This window comes from Fukomys damarensis, unplaced genomic scaffold (assembly GCF_012274545.1).
Source record: "Fukomys damarensis isolate Sample0158 unplaced genomic scaffold, DMR_v1.0_HiC HiC_scaffold_36, whole genome shotgun sequence".
Lineage (NCBI taxonomy): Eukaryota > Metazoa > Chordata > Mammalia > Rodentia > Bathyergidae > Fukomys > Fukomys damarensis.
This window is the reverse complement of record NW_022900948.1, coordinates 49,743,899-49,766,300: the sequence shown is the minus strand read 5'-3', so window position 1 is coordinate 49,766,300 and position 22,402 is coordinate 49,743,899. Positions and strand designations below refer to the sequence as shown.

At 48.7% G+C, this 22,402-nt stretch overlaps 1 protein-coding gene across 1 annotated transcript in view; it reads right to left on the bottom strand.

Moving 5' to 3' along the window:
- The window catches only part of Cacna1b (calcium voltage-gated channel subunit alpha1 B), a 181,203-nt gene that overhangs the window by 86,907 nt on the left and 71,894 nt on the right, over positions 1-22,402 (bottom strand). The window contains exons 14-19 of the mRNA XM_019205196.2: positions 19,931-20,043; positions 17,530-17,661; positions 17,229-17,301; positions 9,175-9,292; positions 6,591-6,658; positions 913-1,019 (exon numbers count right to left, since the gene is read on the bottom strand). Of these exons, the coding sequence (XP_019060741.2) occupies positions 913-1,019; positions 6,591-6,658; positions 9,175-9,292; positions 17,229-17,301; positions 17,530-17,661; positions 19,931-20,043 (611 nt within the window). The remainder of the gene's footprint in view (positions 1-912; positions 1,020-6,590; positions 6,659-9,174; positions 9,293-17,228; positions 17,302-17,529; positions 17,662-19,930; positions 20,044-22,402) is intronic.

Sequence of the window (22,402 nt, the reverse complement as noted above, 5' to 3'; positions counted from 1 at the left end):
CTGCAGCCTCTTCCCGCTGAATCTCTCCTGTGGCCAGAGCTTTCTTCTTGGCTTGGAGACCAGTCCTCTGCACATGTCATCTCCACAGTAACTTTAGGGTAAGAACAAGGCCACTAGAGTGCATACACACTCACACGCACACTGGCAGCTTTCACACAGACATACACTCACATGTTCATGACCAAGCAACTCATATACGCACTCACACCCAGCATGCTCATCCATGTGCGAACACATACACTCAGCAATCCAGAGTGAGCAGCTCTGCTCTACCGTTACCCTACAACCAGCTTGGCCAGCCTTCCTGCCTCCCTCCCTGGAGCTGCCTTCCCCCAGCCCACTGCTGCCTTCGGCCCAAACTCTATAGTCCTCAACCCTCCTAATTGGGCAGCTCCAGCACTCAACCCTAGCCCCACACTCACCCTTCTAATCTCAGAAGCTCCTTGACCTCTGTTCCAAAACTAAATATTCTCAGGGACATGTTTGGAAGCTCCATCGAGTCCCTTGGGCTGCTGAGGTGCCACACAGAACCCCTCAGCTTGCCAAAAACCTTTCTGAAAATCTATACATAAGAGCAACATGCTGACTCCTCACCCCTGACTCCCAACCTATTGGGGGAGGGTCCTAGAGCCTCCAAGACCATCCAGTGAGCAAATACTGCAGCACAGCCAATCTCGCCTTGAATGTGAAGGCATCCTGCCCACGCTCAGCACGGGAGGGACCTGCACTGCTTCTGTGGGCTGGGCCCCAGGGCTCCTCTGGACCCTGCTATGGGGAGGACTATGTCCTTATAAGACCTTGTCAAGGCAAGAAGAGCTCTAAAGAAGTCTCTGGAAGGGGATCCTGCTTTGGCTTGGCCATGGATTCTGCTACTGTCCCATACCACCCACAACCTGCTCCTAGGAGCCTTACGCAGCAATGGAGATGTTGGCGGCAGATATGGGGCTGACTTCAGCCACTTCTTTGGCTTTCTGTAGAGCAAGCTTCTGATTGGCTGCTTCTTCCATCTCCTCTTCATCCTGTTGAAATACAGTCCCTTCAGAGTGCTATGAACACTTCATACCATCAGCTCTTACTCCTAGGGTCTTTGTGCCCCTCCTCCCCTCCATACCATGGAGCCAGGAAGGCAGCTATTGTGTGGATATGGATTCCCTATGATCCACCATACCAACTTTCAGGGCTCCTGTCCTAGGACTAGCTCAAAAGTGATGGTTCCAAAGTGTGACCATTAATTGTGATGTCAACTCTACTGGATTAAGAAATGCCATAAGGATTAGTAAAGCACACTTCTGGGTATGTCTAGGTGGGTCATGAAGGTATGGCCTTAGGTATTACATGTGGTTCCTGGCTCCTTTTTCAGGTATTGCTCCTCTGCTCTGACCACCATTAAATATCTTTGTTCTGCCTTGAAGCCAGCCACTGCGGACTGAATAACCTAAAATTGTGAGTCAAATTAAACCTCTCCTCGAAATTGTGGGTATAAGGGTATTATGTTTCAGCAATAGGATGCTAATACAGAAAACTGGTACCAGAGAATTGGGGTCATTCCTGTGACTATACTTGACTATGCGTTTTTGTTTTTGTTTTGAAAATATACATAATTTATTAGATGGAGTTAAGAACACAAATAAATTTCAGGCACTTTTTAAATACAGACTATGGGAATTTTCCATCAAAAACAGCACATCTAGCAGGCAATAACATGAAGTTTTAAGCTTTAGTTTTTAAAACAATACGCAAGGGCTGGACAATTCTAAGAAATACTGCAGAAGCAATCCAACAGTATCCTGTTATATTTCTTCACATCCCCACCACACCATTCAGTTAAACAGAAGAAGTCATGTCTGACTATGTGGTTTTGAAACTAGTTTATAGAAGTAGTTTGAGAAAGTTTAGAGATGAGCTACAGGATTTCTAGAATGCTGTAAGGAGAGCCTGATGGATAATTCTGGTCAGAGCTCAGAAGACCAGAATGTCAACATGAATGTGATACACTAAAGGCCAGATTTAGGAAGTTTCAGTTTGGAACAAGACTTCATTTGCAATCGGACGAGAGACCACACATTACACTCTGAGGGGAAAAACGCCTATTTACATTTTGCCCATATATCAAGACTGCCTGAAACTGAGATAAAGGGTGGTGGACTAACTAATCTGGAAGAAATTTCACAGCAGCCCAATATTCAGACTGTGGTATGGGTACTGCTGGCTACTTTTAGCCAGATTTATAGTGAGGATTACGGGTAAAAAGCAAACCAGAAAATTGTGAAAAACTTAAAATTTTTGGCTCAACAGGAACCACATGTAAAGCTGAGACCAAAGATAGTGTGGTTAATGAAGAGATTAGCATGGTTAAAAAGAAAACAGATACTTTGTACAGGGACAATAAGAAAGATACCTTGGGGGAAAAAAAAAGAAAGATACCTTGAGGGCATCTCAGGAATCATCAAGACCCCACCCATCTGAGGTTCCAATGTGCAAAAGTATAATAAAACAATCATTTGGGAAGAAACCCCCTTGGTCCCCTACTCAAAGAGGGCCACCTGAGGAACTGGTTCCCTGAATTCATTTCACCACATTCAGCCATCCAGGCACTCCTTGCACTGGTGGAAGAACTTGGCATTGTCTATATCATGCTGGTTTTACTGGCATACAGAATGCTGGAGCTACGGAGTCAGACAGTCTTCTAACCAGATTTCAAAGGAAGGCCTGGGAGGTCAGGCTAGGTACTTCTGAGAGATGGGTTCTTGGAGCTGGGGGAATAAAGCAAAAGATGCAGTGGACACCTCAGAAAGTCAAGAGCTAGCCCAAGAAAGAAGACGTGGGCTGCAACAAGCAAGGTTGCAGGGGTAGGAGTAAGGCTGTGAAAGTTACATCTCACTACCATGTGTCTAGATGCCAGATAAGAAGCTACAGGACTTAATGTTTGCCCTGATCGATTTTGGTCTTGCATTGATCCAATTCTTTTCTCTCTATTCCTCCTTTTGGAATAGGAATGTTTACCCTGGGCCACTATACTTTAGAATTATGTAACTTGTTTATTTGTTTGTTTGTTCTTGATAGAGGTTCACAAATACGAGTGTGCCTTTAGTCTCAGAAGAAACTTGGACTTGGACTTTTGAAAAATGCAGGGACTGCTGAGATTTTCAGGAAGAGACTACTATTTTTTGTTATAAGCAAGATAACTATAAAATATTAGGTGGAATTATTAAGTTACTACTATTGTGCTCATTTGGAGTTTAAGCATATTTTAAGGAGCTATGTTTGAGTGTCAAGTTGACAAGGGATGGACTGTAACCATTAATCATGAAACATGTCATTTTCATTAGATTAAAAGGCCTGGGGGATTAGTAAAGCACACTTCCGAGTATGTCTGGGTGGGTTACGGAGATGTTACCTTGAGTACTAAGTATGGTCTCTAGGTCCTCCTTCTCGGGTGCTATTCCCTTCTCCGCTTCTGAGCTGCAATGAACTAAGCATCTCTGCCATGCCCTTCTGCCATGATTTTGCAACTCTAGCCGACCATGGACTAAATCTCCTAAAACCACGACCCAAATTAAACCTCTCCTCTTTAATTTGTGGGTGTCAGGTATTGTGTCTCAGCAACGAGAAAGTTCACTACTACACCAAAGTTCCTGCTTCATATCTTCTCCACTATGCCATCTTCCATGTGCTCACGAGCTAGTGACCCACATCTGTGCTTGTACCCTGACTTCACCTCTGAGCCTTTGCCTCAGGCACCAAGCTACTACCCTATGTTTCTACCTGTCTATATCATGCAGTTCAGACTTAAGGTAAAATACAAATCTGCCCCTCCTTTCATCCCACCTGCCTCACCCAGGAGTACCTGTCCTACTTGAACAAAGCTAACTTCCCTGTAGAGCTAGTAGGGAGGGCTGGTCCTGCCCAACGTTGCCCCCAGGGCTTTTACCAGAAGCACTCCAGTGGGGGCACACACCACCTTTGAGCTTTTCCACCTGGACTCATCAGATCACATTCTCCAGCCAACCCCAGCTATGGCTGTAAAGCTCACATGGCTCTCTGCCAGCAGGGCTGGACATGTGCTTATGTATGTGCAGGCACCTCTGGGTCCTGCCTGGGAAGAATGGACATCTGGAGAGACTCTGACCCTGACCCCAAGTCATAACTAACATGCTGTGCCTCTGGGCTCTGGATCAGCAGCTCTGGGCTGAGTTCATGGCCTAAAAAAAGGCTATCTGAACTGTTGGGGCCATGAAGGCTTCCACAAAATGCCCAAGCCCAGGCCTACCTGGTTCCCCTGGAACCTGGCATACCTAACATCCCCTCAAAATAGTCCTTAATCTGCTCTTAGAAGTACAATAATGGCAAAAACTAAATCCCCCGATAGCTTTCGGAAAATTTTTCTCAGAGAAGAGATCCTCAGGTTTCAGGCCCGGCAAGAAAACAGAGCTAGTCTACACAGAACACTCCCATCAAGGCCCTTCTCAAAGGCCTAGAACCACTCCTGGTTAACAGCCCTCGAAGGCAAAAACACCCTAATTACCTCAAGGAGTATTCTAAAGTTCCCTAAAAGGTCTACAAACAATTCAATTTAAATTTATTCCCACTTCACAAAATAAAGAATACTGTATTTATGAAAATACAGTGGTTCCTCTGTCCACAAATGCTTTTGTTTACAAACAATTTGGTTTGCAAACAGAAATGTTTGGCAAAATTTTGCAAACTCTTCATCAGATGACAGACACAACCACGGCCATCTTTTTCACACAAACATGAACATGGCCCGTCTTTTCCAAAATCATAGAACAAATTAAGTTCGTGAACTGAGGTACCACTATAAAGGAAAAGTCGTGTCCTATAGTCTGGGGTCCTGTGGGAGCCTAACTGAACCAGAGCAACTCCATGTTGACCAGCAAACAACCTACAGACTGTCGCTCCCCCCCTCATCCCTTACAGGATAACTAATGATTGATTGTGAATTGTTGGGTGGCTGCTTTGAAGTAGCTGGGAGGCTAGATGGAAACTGTAGTGAACACAGAGACCCAACATAAATCACACCACTCCTTGCTTGCCTGTAGTGGAATGTTCTGAACTTTGTAATCTAAGTTGAAAATGGAAAAATGGATAATCAATCTGCTGATCATTAGTACGTGACGGTCAAGTATATGCCTGATGACCACTAGCTCAGATTAACTGATTCTTTGCCTTTGTCCTCTCTCTGTAAGTTTTAAGTATAAACCCCCCCACTTCAGCCCTATATAAAATGGCCTCTGTTTCTGAGCTAGCCGCCCTTCTTGAGCTACTTGGCTTAGGAGGTGCCGTCTGGCCAGACTAATAAAGGTCTATTAGCCAACTTGCCTGGTGTGTTCCTTCCTGGGTGACTCTCGCTATCGGACAAGCTCCTGGAGCCTCGCTGAGCTACTGAGCCCAGCATCGTGAAGGCCTCTTGGCTGTTCACGCTCCAGGAGTAAAAGTGAGACACAAGTCTTACAGTCCTTGGTGAGTTGAGAAAATGCCCCATGGCCACACAGACTGGCCTGCATTAATTCCACCTGCAAGACGGAAGAATCCCTAAGTCACAGCCAATCATAGAAGATGTGTGCAACCAGGTCCTTGAGGATATCACTTCACTGCACATCCTCACTCCCAGGAGAACTTGACAAAAGTGGGAGCCTTGGGACTCAGCTCACCTTGCCCTGGACAACTGATGATCTGATCACCAATGTTGCCAAGCACCACGAGTTCATGAGGTCCCAGAAATCCTGACATCTATGGATACATAGATAAATGGGTTCCCCAGACAAGGCAGCCCAGCCTGGACCTGGGCCACTCTGAGACAAAAAAACTAAGCCTTGCCCCCAGTTAATGACAGCAACACGAAGGTCAGTGGTACTACAGAGCCACAACACAGGCCTGAGGCTACCCTGGGCAGCCAGGCACAGTGTCCAAGGCAGTGAGGAAAGGATGACCAGGTAGGGGGCCATGTCAACTGAAGGAAAACCACAGAGGGAGATGTGTAATTACAACCCCCACCGTGATCTAGGAGGAGAGATGAATACTGAAGGGCACCTGCTGGCACTGCCTGGAGAAGCCGTCCTGCTGTGGCACAGATGTGCTAAGATAGCGTACCAGCTGCTTTTCCAGGCTCCCGCCATGCCCAGAATCTGAGGCAGCACTGTAGGTGTCTCCCCACTGCCCTTTAGGGTCTCCAGAGCAGGACCTTCTCTAGGGCCCACCTCATGCACCTCATCTTTAGGGGATGCTTCCCCATCATCACACACTGCTCTGATGGGAGCATCTTTGGCCTTCACTCCCTCTCCAGTCTGCACCCCTCCTCCCTGTCCAGGCCTTCCCCCAGGCCACAGCTGCTCTGGGAGCCTGTCCATGTGTCAGTCTGCCCTCCTAGCCCACGTTCCCACAGATGTAATTCTACACAACCTGAGCCTAGACTAACTTACCACTGTTCAGACTCAAGACACTCCCCTGAACAGGGGTCACATGGAGCCATAACCAGAACCTCCTCCTGACTCTGCAGCCTCATCCAGAGTGACCTGGACTAACTTCCAGCCTCTCCTGGCACCCAGGCTGCAAGTGGCATCCTTACCTACCTTGGTCAGTTCCTGGGCATTGGCAAGGTTGTCCACAGCAATGGCCAGGAAGACATTCAGCAGGGTATCTGTTTGGCTCCAGTTAAGGAAGGAAGCCCTCTGCTCCAAAACCATCCCACAGGCACATCCGACAAGGGCTCCCATCTCCCTGGATCACAACACTAGTGCAGCCTCCTTCCCTTGTCACCACCAGCCCCTCAGCCCCTGCTGTGCCTGGATGCACCTCAGTTCACTAACCAGGCCCCAGCTCCCTCATCTTTCTCCCTGAACACCCCATCTATTCCCTCCTCTATTCAGTGTCATACCACCCAATCTCCCCTAAGAGCCACATGGACCTTTCCCCACCCAGCTCTTCAAGGCTGACACTGGGGTTATGTTGGGTCAGTTTGCCTTTAGAGAACACAGGGTCTGCCTGCCTGTCCTTACCTCACCCATTTTCTGGTCAGCATAAAAAGCCTTGCAACAAATATCTGTTTTCACAAGCTCTAGCTGGGTCTCCAGCACCTTCCCAGGCAAACAGTCAATACACAAGCCCACCTATGATTACCCTGACTACCCTGTTCCAGTCCTAGTGGTTCCTGATGTCTCCCAGTCTCACCTGCCCCTTTCCTTTCACATCAAATTCCTTCATAGACGCTTTGGCACCCATCCCTCAAGGAGCTCTCCTGAATAACGCCAGAGCTGGAAGGTACAGAGCAGCCCGAACACCCAGCACTGTATTCACCCTGACCTGATCCCAGGAACCCTGTGGCAAGGAGCTGACATTACCCTATTAGCAACAAAGAAGCCAAAGTACAGAAGTAAATGCCCTGCCCCAGGTCCCAGCATAGCACAGGCCCTCTCCAATCTCTCCAGGGAAGGCCTTCACTCTATCACTACCTTGAGTCACCAGGGTGTTCTTGCAAAAAGCATCTTCCTTCCAGCACTGGGTGCAGCCTCTGGCCAGAGCTCATCTCTCTGTTGAGTGGTACTTCTATAGGTTTGTCCCCTACGATGACAGCAGCCCTCCCTTCTGTGACCAGTGCTGGTCCCACCACACTACAGCCAAGGCCTGCCCTCCTAAGTCCTCTCATCATTTTAGGGTCTCAACCTTGGCACAGCCGACACACTGGGCTGGGCAAGCAGGGCAGGATGTTGAGAAGCATCTCTGATGCATCCCTGATCTACCTGATGCTTGTAATCCCAGTCCTAAGCACCAAAATCTCTCAGGTATAGAGAGGTGGATACCCCATGAAGCAATGTTCAGAACACTGAGCATAACCATGGACTGCTCAGAGGCCCTTCTATGCCTAGGACTAAGGGCTATGCCCTAGGGGCCCAGCCAAAGGGACATACAAGTTTAGCAGAAGCCATCCTGACTGGGTGGCCTGCACTGGCCTGGGCTCACCCATCTCCAAGGCAAATGCTGTCCCCCAAGCCCCGGCCCCTTCAGAGGCCTCGTATTCGGCCATGTGAGACCAGATCCCCATACTGGGGCCTAGGATCTGAGCTGTCACCCACAGGACACCTTCGCAGAGGCAGGAGTTCCTGGCGCAGTAATCCAGGGAGTCAGAGGAGAGGAAGCAAAGGACAGAAACAGAGAAGAAACGAAGGTGTAGGTGGTCACAAAGCCAGAGAGAGATTAGGAAGACTGGAGGGTGAGATGGCAAGGTGAGGAGAAGTGAAGAGTGTGCAAAAAGGTGAGAGATGCTCACAGCAGGCAGGTCGGCTGCGGCAACTCACAAGATCTTATCCCAGCTCAGGCCTTCTTTCAGGTGGTACAGAAGGTTCTACCACAATAGTTCTTCAAGCAGAAGACCCAGCCCTAGCAGCACGGCAGCCCCTGGGAGACTGGTAGAAGGCATACTCCAAGGCTCCGTGGGATCTGACACATCCCCAGAGTGCCCTCCTAGGCCTGCATTCCTACTTGCATTTGTAGCAACCACTTTTGCATCTGGTTCTCCTGGCTGAACCCCGTTCTGCATCATGAACCCTGTAGATTCTGTCTTCTGGATTCTCCTGGGCCCCAGCACATTCCCACATGGCCTCTGCATGAAGCTGAGCTCACTGCCAGCTGCTGTGCCTGCCTGGCCCTGCACAAGGCCCTCCAGCACCAGGTTATAGATAAAGCCCTTGGTATCCCTGCAGAGGAGTCCCTCCATATCTCTCTGCTAGCGCTAGTTTTCAGCAGGTTTCTTACAGCCATGCGCCAAAATTATATTAAATCAGAAGGGGAGGAAGCTCTGCTGCCTTTGGCCTTCCAAGTCTCCCACCTTCCTGTGAGCCCCAGAAAGCTGCTAGAGTGTTTCCTAAGCCACAATGGTGGCCCATCTGCCCCACGTCTGCTGCCATGTGTATTGCCTCTAGACCCGTCACCTGGGCTAACCTTGGAGATCTCCGTATTTGCACTTAGCTGAGAACACACAGGTGACAACCCTCTCCCCTTCCTTGTCCTCCTGAGGAAGCCAAAGGGTAGCCGCAAGAAGTGTTGGTGGGGTTGTCTTTGGAAATAGGGAGGGCAGGGGGCTGAATGGAGGGCAGGGGAATTGGGGGAAAGAAGTGTCCTGTGTACTGACCACCTGCACCCAGCCCCACAGAAGGATACAGTTTCCAAACAGTGTCAGGACAATGAAGTAAAAGGAGGAGAACATACCTCTGCTGACCCCACCTTGCGATTCAATCCCATGATACATCACTGCATTCCAGTCCTCTCCAGTCAGGATCTGCACGAGGAGAAGGACACAGGGCACACCTGCACGCACTGTACACAGTGCAAGTGCACACACCCAGGGTCGGAGCAGGGCACACCCACATTAGGGTCTTTAGACCCACTCAAGGGTCTTTAGATGAAGGTGGTTCCAAAGGTCTAGGCAGCCTAGAATCTTGCAGAAAAATGTTCCAAAGCATATTTGGGACACATACTGACTTGGGTGAGGTTAAGAGACAAACGTCTTCTAGGTTTTTCGTTTTTTGGTTTGTTTTGGGTTTTTTTTTAGTACCAGGGATTGAACTCGGGTCCTTGGCTTGCAAGGGAGGCCACCGAACCGCTGGAGCTAAATCCCGGGCTGTGTTCTAGGTTTTCAGGAAAACTGGGGAGCTCCAAGAGAGGTGATCAAAGGCCAGCGGGGAGAAGTGCTATCCCTGGGAAGGGAGTTGAGGGCAGAGAGGGGCACGAGCTGCTGGAGGCCACATGATGGAAGTGGGCCATTCACTCTCCCAGGCCCTGCCACCAAGCCTTGTGACTTCATCCTCACAGCCTGGCTAAAACCACCCTTGCCCCATCGCAAGCCCACGTCTTTTTTTTTAAGTACCAGGTATAAGGTAACACACGTCCACCGAAGCAGACTGTTAACATTTTGTCACGACTCTATCAGTCCTGTTGCCCATAACCATGGCCACTGGGAGCCCCAGTCACAGCTCCACGATCCTGCAGCAGGCCGGGCGTGTCGTTCACAGAGCAGCTGTGTGCTACGCATGCTCAGGAAGGCATCAGCCACACACTGCTACTCCACCCGATGTTCTCTCTGCGCTCCACTTCGAAGTTCACGTCAAGACACAAAAACCTACTCACTCATACAAATACTGACACGGTTTTCCTCCCAGTGTTCACCCACTTTTCCGCCTGACAGCACTTTCAGGTTTTCAGTATTATTGTCCCTTGTGCTACGTCAAGAGTCTCTATCACAGAGCCAGCTGGGCAGGAGGCCATGCATATCCTTGACTTGCAGGTGTTTCCAAAGCGGTTCTCCCAGTCGCACGACATCCCATCTCGAGCAGTGTGTCGTCTCTCTACATCCTCACGTCACCGGGGCACTGTCACGTCCTCTGATGGCTCATCAGTCCAGGAGCTGTGAGGTCTCTCTCTTCCTTGTCCCACATTTCTGATGGCACATGTTCTTACTGATCTGTCAGATTTCCCTAGGCATTCTTGTATATACCATTCCATTATCCACACTACCTTTTGGAAATATTTTTGTTCTTATTTTACTGTTATATTTTCACTTATTATTATAAAAAGGTTTAAACCAGGTCTATTGGTTCATACTTGTAATCCCAGCACTCTGGAAGGCTGAAACAGAAAGATCACAAGTTCAAGCCCAGTCTGGGTATTTACTTGGAAAAGTCTCAAAGTTAAAAATAGAAGAAGGGCTAAAGGCACCTGCGTTCAATTGCCAGTATCAAAGCAGGAAGGGGGCCGGGGATTTAGCTTGGTGGTTCCACCACCTGCCTCACAAGCATAAGGACCCCAAGTTTGATACCTGGCACCAAAAAGAAAAAGCAGGAGGGGAACTTAATATAGGCAACCTTTTCCTTTACTTTCTGCTTTTTGTACCTTTTTCCCCCTTTCCTTTTCTTTTCTTTGGTGTTAGGTATGATCTCCAAGGCCTCAACGCATGCTAGGCAAGGACTGCTCCACTGAGCTACATCCTCGGGGTTTCTTTGGTTTGTTTTTTGAGACAAGGTCTTACTAAATTGCCCAGGCTAGACCTGGACTTCCAGCTGTAATTATAGATGTGTACATGGTTTTGGCTTTAACGACTAAAGCCTTAATAATGTTTAAAACAGAGTATTTCACATTTAGGTCTAATCTAACTAAAGCTTTTCGTATTTATGGGGGGGTGATCTTTTTCCATAAGGAAAATCCATTTTCCCAAATCCATTTTTTGAATACTCCATCCTTCCCCTGTTGGCTAACTTCTTGATTAACTAGGCATGTTTCTGGGCACTCATCCATCCTTTGACGCTGTCTTTATATATACTACAACACCACCACAGCTGCGGCCTCAAAGAAATCTTGGTATTGGTAGAGCCAATGCCCTCTTCCTGCACATTTCCTTCCCACATTCAGAGTGCCTGCCCCACGTCAGCAGGGGACACAGGCTACCTACCCATGGAACTCCCAGGCTGACTGCATTCTGCCCATAGTAGACCGTAGACTGCACTTGCCTCACAGAGTGGTTCCTTCCCTTTTCTGAGATGCTGTGTAAGCCAGCTGCCAACTGTTCTTCACAGCTGGGTAAAACTAACCTTGTAACCAAGGGGCCCAAGTCAGAAGGCAGGAAAATGGGAAGAAACTTTTGACTATGGATTCCATTTCCCTAATGATTATGAAATGCCCAGATTTTTTTTGAGCTACTTTATGTTTTTCTATAAAACTTCATGTTTCACCCAAGTTTGAAGTTTATTGGCACAAAACTGTCATCAAATATGGATGTTTAAATCCCTGTTTTAAAGTTATGCCTCCTGTTAAGGCGAGGGTAGGTACTTTCAGCTTTTATTTTTATAATTGCATTTAAGATTATAATTTTTCCTCTAAATATTGCTTACATTTTATCCCGTAAATTTTTATATTATTGTTCAGTTTCAAACATTTGATGATGTTCATGTGATTCTCTCTCTACCCTAATCCTTCTACTTACAAAGACTTTAAGGGTTGGGGATTTAGCTCAGTGGTTCCGCCACCCACCCTGCAAGTGCAAGGTCCTGAGTTTGATCCCCAGTACCAGAAAAAAAAAAGATTTTATATGACTTTATTAGTGGTGTCTGTTTTTGTATATGTGTGGTGCCTATTATCTCTGTCAGCAATTATTCAACATTTGTCATTTCTTGGGTGATCAAACAAATGGGCATTTTCTATAAATGTTCTGAGCCCAAACTGACCACGGCTGAGTGTGGTTCTGTACAGGGAGTGGCTCGTGTTTGTTGTGTCCCTGAGCTCTTCTATGTCCTTCCTACTCCTTTGTCATCTTCACCTTCCAATTTGATGAATCATACATCTATGGTGAGACGGCAATGTTCTCAATTCCTGGTGCAATCTGTCAGTTTCTGTTTAATGTATTCTGAGGCTGTGCTGTGGATCGTGAAGTTCACGACGGCAGCATCTTCTCAGTGGAGCCCTCCTTCACCACCATGGAATGTGCATCCTCAGTGTAACTATTCCTTACCTGAACTTCTCTTTTGGCTGATTCTATTACTACACCAGCCTTTCCTTGGTCACTGTTTATCTTTTGGATCCTTTCATTTTAAAATCAAATTTTAAGTGCTCAGAAAGGCACAATGAACCTCTATGCACCCATCCCCCAGCTTAATTTAAAAAACAAAAAATCAAGGTTGACCCTTATTGCCTATACTGTACACTGGAGAAGACACAGAACTCTGTCTTAGGCTTTCCGTCCTTATTTAAACAGTATTATAAGCTATGTGTTATTCTGAAGTTTGTTTATCTTGCCCAACATTGTGAGGTCACCTCTGTTACAAAGTTCGTTCTAGGTCATTCATTCTTCCTGTTGAATAAATATAACATACGGTCCTTATCATCCTCCTGATGATGCCACTCAGGTGATTTCCATTGGTTTGGTCATTACAGACAGTGCTGCCGTGACGGTCAACGCGTCTCTGTGCCTTATTTCCACAGCATGGAAACAGTACACTGGATGTTAGGAAGTGACGCTCCAGAGGGGTTTTACCAACCCACCAACCACATACGCACCACGTCTTCTCTAAAACTTTGCACCATTACCCTTCTGAACTTCAGCTACACTGACTTCTGGGAATGGCTGTCTGAAAGGTTATCTCATTATGGGTTTAATTCTCATCTCCCGTACGGTAGTAAATAGGTCACATTTACTCAGCCCAGCTTCTCTGTGAGCTACCTGCTTGTATCTTTAGCCCTTTCCTACATTATCTGTCCTATCTTTTTGAGTTGTGAAATTTCCCCATACATTCAATAAGCTAATTCCTTCTTTGTTATTTGCTGACACTGGAAATGTCCTCTCTGCCTCTGGGTGTTCTCATTATCTTTTAATGGTGTCTGTTGATACACAGAAATTTAATGTAATCAAATTATTTCCATCATTTCCTTTATGTCTGCATCTTTATCTTCTTTAAAATAGACTTCCCGTCCCCTAAAATAGTCTTCTCTTCCCTACATTAATAATAATGTCCTTGTGTGTGTTCTAAGATTTTAGGTTTCTTTCAGTTTAGGATTTAATCCACTGAGAATCAATTCCTATACCTGATATAAGGTAGGAATCAAGTTTTTTGTTTTTCTTTGTAGATAACAAATTGTCCTCCATCTGCAATGCGAGCTCTACTCGGCTTTTCTTGCACACAAATAACACATTTGTGAATGGTAATATCTTTCTTCTTAGTTCTGAGAATTTTTATTTCATTTTTCCTTATTCTATGGTACTAAGACCACTCAACACTAATGTGAGGGCTGGGGATTTAGCTCAGCGGTTTGGTGGCCTTCCTCTCAAGTGCAAAGACCCAAGTTCAATCCCCGGTACGCCTCCCCCACCAAAAAAAAGCTAAGCTCTTTGCCGGGGATTTAGCTCAGTGGTTCGGTGGCCTGCCTTGCAAGCACAAGGACCCAAGTTCAATCCCCGGTACCCAAATAAAAGGCAAGCACAAACACTAATGTGATCTGCCACTAGTTTTTATTTGGCAGGAGTGCTGGCTTTTTTCTTTAGAAAAACAATTTCCAGGCATGTCAAATATGCACAAAACAGAGCACAGAATGAAGCCACACATTCCTCACCAGCTTCTGCAACTGCCAGGCTGCCAAGCTCATTTCACTTTGTCTTTTTTTTTTTTTTTTTTTTTTTTTTGGTTCCAGGATTGAATTCTGGACCTTGCGCTTGCAAGGCAGGCAACGGAACTACTGAGCTAAATCCCTTGCTCACTCTGCTTTTGCTCGAGTTTTCTTTCATAATCTGGTAATAGGACGAGTCACATTTGTGATCTTACATGGACAGCTGCTAACCATATCTGGACCTGATTCCTGGTTTACTTCTGGACCCTTCACCTCTGCCTGTAACAGCCATCTGCATTCTTCTTTTCTGATCCTATTCTCATTCAGTTTTCCATGCCCAGGTTACTTGAGCGAGCAGTCTGTATAAAATTGGAATAAGTCCTTAAATATATAGAATTCACTTTTCAAACTGTCTGGACTTGGTAGCTTCAGTAGGGAATTACCAGTTATTCAACTTCAGAAGTGGTCACTTCTTCTTGGACTAACGTACTTTTCTTTTACATCATTCACTCAAATGTGTAAGTGCTCACAGTGCTTTCAGCGTCTGGGGTGGGGTATGTGAAATGTCTCCCCAAGCCTCACTCGTAGCAGTTCTCTGGACTCAGCAGGCTGAGACTGGACCTCAGTACTTCCATTACCTTCTGCCATTTACTGTTCATGAGAAATCTGCTATCGGGTTAGATGTCGTTCTTTTATAGATCTTTCTGGGGCAGCTTCAGAATCTTCAATTTGCCAGACTGCTGCTAGTCTGGACTTACTCTGTTCACCTTGCTTGGCCCCTGAGAGCAGAGCACCAAGACTCTCCCCGGAAGGGTACTGAGCCGGGTGAGCTGCTCACTTGGTCCCTCTCTCTTTCCCTCTCAATTTCTCTTCCCCTCTCTCCCTTTTCAGTGCCGGGGATCCATTGCAAGGCCTCATTCATGCTAGGCAAGCGCTCTACCACCAAGCCACAGCCCTACCCCACCCTGGTTTCTGCACTGCACACCTGAGGGTCGCACCCCTGTCCATCCAAGGCATCTGATCATGTCTCCGAACTGCAGCATACTCAGCTCTTCACGTCTTCTAGATGTCGTTCCTCCCTCCCTAGGATCATGTCCCTGTCGTCGGACTTTTTCTTTTAAGTTGAATAAGTATTTTCACTTCTAGGATTTCTACTCAGTTCTTTTTCAGTTGAACCTATTCTTTGTCTTTTTCCCACAACTTGGGGTTTACATGAGCTCTTCATTTACCTCTTGGGAGGGTCGCCAGCATACTCACCTCACAGTCCCTGCCCTTGCTCTGCCATCATTTTTCTTTGGGAATAGTTCCACCTCCTGACCACGGCGCTGCTGGTCCTCTCCTGGGGTGTCAGTGTTTAGCAAGTGTTTGTCTGTAGGTCTCCATGAACAAAGTGGATGTGTTTTCTGCCTCTTCTCTTGTCCTCTGATCCCTTTCCCAATCCATTTCAGAAGCAGGGGCTCCTTTCCTAGTCTAGCTCGGGCCTCTGGTCCAGGGAACTCCTGTGCAGATAACTGGGCCTGGCCTGCCCTCTTTCTGGTATCTTCCAGCTCTCTCTCTTTATCCTCTGCAGAAGGGCCTGGTGTCTTCCCCAGAGCTTAGAGTGGCCAAGCCACCTTTATATTCGTCTGAGGCTGTGAATCTCCCATGCCCAGCCAGCCAGCCTCTCACCAGGTACATCCCAGTGCCTGTGCCTCCGCTGTCTCTACCATCTACAGACTTTGTTTCTTTTATGAAGACCTGGTCACAGTGCCCACGAGTGGCGGGGGGCACTTTTCCTCATGACTGTGGCTTAGACCTTTTCTGGAAATAGACATAGAAAGCACCATCTAACTGCCAGCCTGTCACCACCTCACCCTGAAGTCTCCTCTGTGATTGCAAGGCCTATTCACCTGGCCTGCACAGCCCTCCCAACCTGGCCCCAGGTCCTGGAGCCACCTGTGGCCATATCATACATCACGCGCATGGCTCAGCTGGGTTGCACTCCTCCCAATCCCCTGGCCTGTTGCCTGGGCAACCTGGTCCTGGCCACATGAAGAAGAGCTCTTCCCATAGAAGTGAACCACGGTCCTCAGGACAGCCTGTGTGAGGCCCCAGTGTGTGCCACCCTACTTCGTCTCCACTGAAGCCTTGGATTCTGGAGGCCATTAGCCTATGAGCAACACAGAGCAGCCCAAACCTCAGTGGGAGAGGGGAGAACAGAATGAGCTGACAGGTGCTGCCTGCACTTAGGAAGCCAAGGAGGAGAGAAGAGGCAGCACTGCCCAAGGGTGAGACAGAGGGGAAGGAGGGTCAAGCACAGCACCAAGTACTGCCAGACTGGAGTAGACATTCCCCTGGGGCAAGAACTGGCTGTGTGTAGCTGTGACCAAACTGATGGGCACAGGGCTCCCAGCAAGAGGGCTAGAGGGAGACAACGTGAGAAAGGGGACAGTCATGAACATCATGGGTCCAATCACCTGCTTTGGTGTAGTCTGTTTCTCTTAGAGAAAGTGGAAGGCAGAGGCCACTCCTCACACATGGGCATGTGCAGCCTGTGGAGTCTCTCTAAGGGTCTCCACAGGCAGAACAACAGCCACCCAGCCCCACCGTCCACATAGGCACCATGGGAGAGAAACACAGCATCACCCAACTGGCACAGTCAGTCCTGGCAGCACCTGTAAAGAAGAAAGTGCCTACACAAGAGTCCCTGGAAAGGGACCATCCAAAAGGGCAGAGGTCACTGAGCCAAGGTCTCTACCATACAGAAGAGGGGCCCAAGCTGGCCTCCTGCTGCTATGGTGAGCGTGTTTCCCAGACAAAAGGGAAAAGAGGCGCCACTGGGTCTAGGCGTTACTGCAGAAGTTTAGAAGAACTCTGTATGTTTCCAGTGGACAAAAGACAAGGCATTCCAGTGTCCTGGGGCTAAGAAATGCTCTGGTGGCTTGAAGCCTTATCCCCAGAGAGCTACACCAGCTCCTCGGGGCAGCATCAGAGTACCCAGCTTCCCCCGTCCAAACTCATGCTCATAGTCTGCTTTGTGGAAGGTTCTGTGTATCTGGGTTGTGCTGAGCACCTAAGGAAGAGCTGGCAAGGACTGGCAGCCTTTCCGTCACACAGGGGAGAGGAAAGCGAAGCAAAGCCCTCACCTGGAAGACAGTGAGGATGGCGGCAGGAAAGGTATCAAAGTTGGTTGTTGGAGTCTCGTCTTTAAAGTTGAACCTGGAAAAACAGGAAGCCCTGGGGAGAGGCAGCCCCCCACCAGAAGCGAGAACTACACCTGGCAACAACATGCTGTTGGTGGATGCACAGGTGGATGGCTGCAGGTGGATGGCTTTCTCAGCATCACCAGCCCTCCAAGGGCCTTCAGGAGGGACAGCAGAGAAGAGACCTGTGAGCCCTGCCTCCCAGTGGGACCAGTCCCATCCTCCCCCACCTCCACCCACTTACTGTCCCCCAAACAGCTGCATCCCCAGCAGGGCAAAGACCACGATGAACAAGAACAGCAGGAACAGGAGGCTGATGATGGACTTCATGGAGTTCAGCAGAGACACCACCAGGTTCCGCAGGGAGTTCCAGTACCTGCCGGGCAGCAGTGAGGTCAGAGCCCTGAGCTATGCCCAGATGTGGCCACATTCCTCCAGGCCCTCTGCAGCCATCTACCTCTGCAGCTTTCTAAGACCTAAGATGTCATGTGTGAGTGTGTGCATGTGAGCTTCTCTCTGGAGTCCTGGGCCTGTCGTCACAGCTGCTCAGCCTGAGGCCCAAGGGACCACAGACAAAGCAGGCAGGCAGGTAGCGCTGGACTGACTCTCACACTTCATAACTGTCCCTGATCCTCTTTGGCAGAATAACGCCACTACCCCTCAGGTGGACAGACACAGACTTCACCTTTAGCCTCCCTCTTCTTCACTCCCTAGTACCCAATCAGCCACCAAGAGCCACCACCCGGCACCACATGAAATAAAGCCCACCAGAGGAGGGGCTGCACTGCTTCCCTCTGGTGAGGTCTGTCACACACTGATGGAGCGTTCCTCTCACTGAGCACCAGGACATCGGGCACAGGGAGCAGTGCCACGCAACTCCAACTCCCTGGCACCCATAAGCTCCCTCTTCTACCCACCCCCAAGTGCTCCTGAAGGTCAGAAAATGTGCCCCCTTGTTCACAACTGATCCCCACAGCACACAGGCTCCTCCTGCTGATGCCACACTGCTATGTGGTGGCTACAACCACTGTCCCCAGCCTCTGGGGACTCTTCCCAAGAGCCCAATGATCACAACCCACCAGACAAAGAGCTGCAGCTCCCCTGGAGACATGGCCCTAGACTTTGTGCATGGCATTGACGACCCACAGCCCTGGAACAGAGGGGTGGAAGGACAGTGGTGGTCTCACTGGGCATCTCTGGGGCAAAAGTGGCATCCTTCTCTGTGGCATCCACATCAGAGGCCCAGCTGCGCTCTATATCCTCTTATAAGGGGCCTGAGGGTTGGTGGAAGGAGTGGCAGAAGACTCTGGAAAAGGGGTCCTGCCTTCTGGGTTGGCAGGAGTCAACCTGGCTCAGAACAAGGGTCACCAGCCTCCTGGCAGGAAACACAGGTCTGAGGCTAAGAAAAAGCCAGAGATTTAGCTCAGTAGCACCATGCCTGCTTGGCGAGTGCAATGTCTTGAGTTTAATCCCTGGTTCTGGAAAAGAGGGGACGGGGAACAGGGATGTAGCTCAGTGGTACAGCACCTGCCTGGCAAGCATAAGGCCCTAAGTTTGATTCCCAGTACCAAAAAAAAAAAAAAAATGTGGCCCCTGTGGTCACCTTCTTTAAACCCATCAGCGGCAATGAGAAAGCAGTGGAGGCCTGAGGACTCACCCCAGAAAATGCTCACAGCACATCTTGGATCAAACTGGATTGAACTCTGCCTCAACCTTTTCGTCATTCATTCTTTCATATATCTTCAGATGATTTGGAGTTTGGATTTAAAACAATGAAAAGACCAACAGAACATGACTCTACCAGCAGAGGCCAGGTCCTGCTCGAGCTCGGTGCTGAGACTGCTGGACCTCGGGGGCCCCAGATGCTATGAGGACGCCATTCAGAGATCCTCCAAAACTCAGGACAAACTGGCCATGGTAAGACTGACTGAGCAGCCTGTGCTACTGCTAAGAACCCGCAGAGTGAGTCTTTTTCTCACGCCCATGCAGTTCTGACAGTGAGGGGCAGGGGCTCCACTCAGGTCCCTGTCACTAACTGCACCACAACACCTCCTTATATGTCATCTCGTCATGAGCAAAGGAAACAAGTCCCTTGCAGGGCCAAAGACTCGAGTGAGCCTGGGCTGAAAACTCATGTCACTGTTGTCATGATGAAGGCTTAGTCGGGCAGGAGGATGCAGAAAACAGGACCGGAACAGCAGCCACGTAGGCACTGGGCTGGCTCAGACAAGGCCAGGGGCTGAGGCCTTGCTCTACCTGCAGGAAACAGGCTGCAAGGCAGGCAGGCAGGCCTTCAGACAGGCCTTCCACCTGAGAACTCTTCTACCAGCTATAAAATAAGTTTCTTCTGAAGGCTAGGAGGCGGGATTGGTGGTTTCAAGAGGAGATGGTATGGAATTTTGGGGTGTCCCATAACAAGAGAACTAGGAAGCATGACTCCAACACTGGGGCCAGTGGGGAGTGATCCTGAGGACACATCTGGGCCCAACAAGATTTGCTAGGATGGTTCCTTAGCACATGCTATTTTTAACCAGCTCCCACAGTTAAACCAACAAGCCACAGAAGAGCTTCCAGACCCCCTGCCTTCCTGGACCTCTGTTGCCACTCTCAATTCCCTCCCTCCCAGAAGTACACAGACAACTTACTTTGTGACCTTGAAGATCCTCAGCAAGCGGAGCGCCCGCAGCACGCTGATCCCAAAGGAGGTTCCTGGCTTGATGGCAGCCCACACCACTTCAAAAATGCTCCCCACGATGACCTGCAATGAGGGTGGTGTCAGCCTTGGGGAACATCTGTATCTGTACATGTATTCATGCACACGGTGCACCAATGCGTGCCTATGCATGTGCTGTGTGTATGCACCTAAGGCTGCATCTCTCTGTACGCTACCTCCAGGTGCAGCTCAAGTCAGAGAAGCCAGCCTAGGCCACTCAGGTCACACGAGCTCCTGTAACCTCTACTAGGAGGTCTGCAAAGGCCCACGGGTCCTGACCCATCTTCCCATCACCCCAGACAAACCAGGGGGGACACAAGCCTTCTGGTGTCCTGACAGCCAGGTTATACCCACATCTTCTTATATACATGTGAGGCTGGACAAACAATCTCAGACTGCCCCATTAAGCAGTTCTCTCCCAGGCTAGCAATCTGTCTTCCTACAACTTCCCCTCCCTGGTCTTGCCATTGTTCTAAGGTAGTCAGCTTCATAAAATGCAGGGTGAATCTTTTCTTCTCCCAGTAACCAGAAGCCAGTTTGTGCCACCAAGAACAGACTGTGGCCAACATACCCACTGGTCTTACCACAACCTTATCTCCTACTTCAGGTTTCGGTGGGCTCAGACTTGTGAGCAAGGGGCACGTTTCTGCTTCTAGCTGTTCCTCAGAGAGACCATGCGAACGGCCATTCTGGCCAGTGGTTGCTGCAAGGACGGAGCAGCAGAACTGGACCCGGTAGCCCTTTACCATCCTTCTCTAAACGGAAAAAGGGGCCAAACTGAATTATCTCCCCAGCTACCACACCTCATGAACTCAGGGCTCACAGTTGGCATGAGCAACTGTGTCTTCTTCATGTGTATAATTCTCATCCTCCAACTCACACATCTGCATCTGGCACAGAAAAATCAAATGTTGGACATTGATCTCTTAAATTACATTTGTCTCCTATGTCTTCAAAGGTTTTAGTTATTTCCACTAACTTTACATCAAATGCAAGTCTGACCTGCTTAACATCAAGTCACTGAGAGAAGGGTGAACATGCCAGGACAGTGCCCTGTGCTATAGCACCAGAGACCTCCCCACAGGCTACCACTGATCTACCTGGGTCATTCAATTGCACAATCTATTGCACATTCTCTACCTTTTCCATAAATGTGTCATTCAGAGAACATCAACATCCTTCCCCCTCACAGATATCAGCATCTGCATAGTGATAACCCTATTATGCAACAAATAGAGCAAGCTTGCCAACACCTGTTCTTGGGGACACATACTGGCCCTTGATCAGACTACCAGTTTTCTCTACAGTAGCAAATATGCAGATGCCTTGCCCTGGGCTAAAGACCAGATTTCTAAAGCTCTTTTCCTCTCACTGCCAGTATCTCTTGTTTTCCACTAATTTTTTTTTTTTTTTTTTTTTTTTTTGGTACCAGGGATCTAACTTGGATCCTTGTGCTTGCAAGACAGGCGGAGGAACCACGGAGCTAAATCCCCGGTCCTCTTTTCCACTGATTCTCAAAAACTTTCCCCATTGGCTCATGGGGTAGGCTGTCTCTAAGATGGCCCCAGAATCCACCACCTAGTGTTTGCTTTCTATAAAGTCCAACCCTTGAGGATAGGCTGGACCTAAGACTTGTTCCTAGCAAACAGAACACCACAAAGATGATGGGCCGTCCCCTCTGAGGTTAGGTTCACAAGGACTCTTCTTCTGATTTGGGTTTTCCTGGGTCTTTCTCAATCTCTAGAGCCCCTGCTACTAGTGTCCCAGGTGACGGGACAGACGGCTGCCAAGAACTTTATCAGTGAGCCAAGAAGCTAATCTTTTGAGGCCAATCAACAGCCATCAGCACGAGCTTCACGAATTATCTAGCTTCAAACAAGCCTGGGATGACTATAACCTCAGTACAGACTTAAGCCAAGGGCATGGAGTTTAGGTCACAGCCCAATGTTAGGTCACAGACCGATTCGTGATGTAAAGAAACAGTAAGATAAATGTTTATTGTTTTAAACTACTAAGGATTGGGATAATTTATTCTCAAGCAGGAAAAAAATCAGCACAGGTTTTAGGAACAGAAGAAGGGTGCTCGGGAAGGTAGGCCGGGCCCAGATCCACCGCGGGAAGGAGAACCACGCCTGCTCCCGACCCAGCAGCCATCGCTCAAGCGCCGGGAAGGTAGGCCAGGCCGATCCACCGTGGGAAGGAGAACCACGCCTGCTCCCGACCCAGCCACCATTGCTCAAGCACCAGGAAGGTAGCCGTGCGGGCGCCCCTGAACCCCCATAATCCCCAACCCCGCACTCTCAGACCTCCTGACTGTGCAAGTCTTTGGACCCACTCTGAAAAGACAGAGGTGGTCATCAAGGGTATTTTTCTGAGTTCCCAACTTTGAACATCTTTAAAGAAA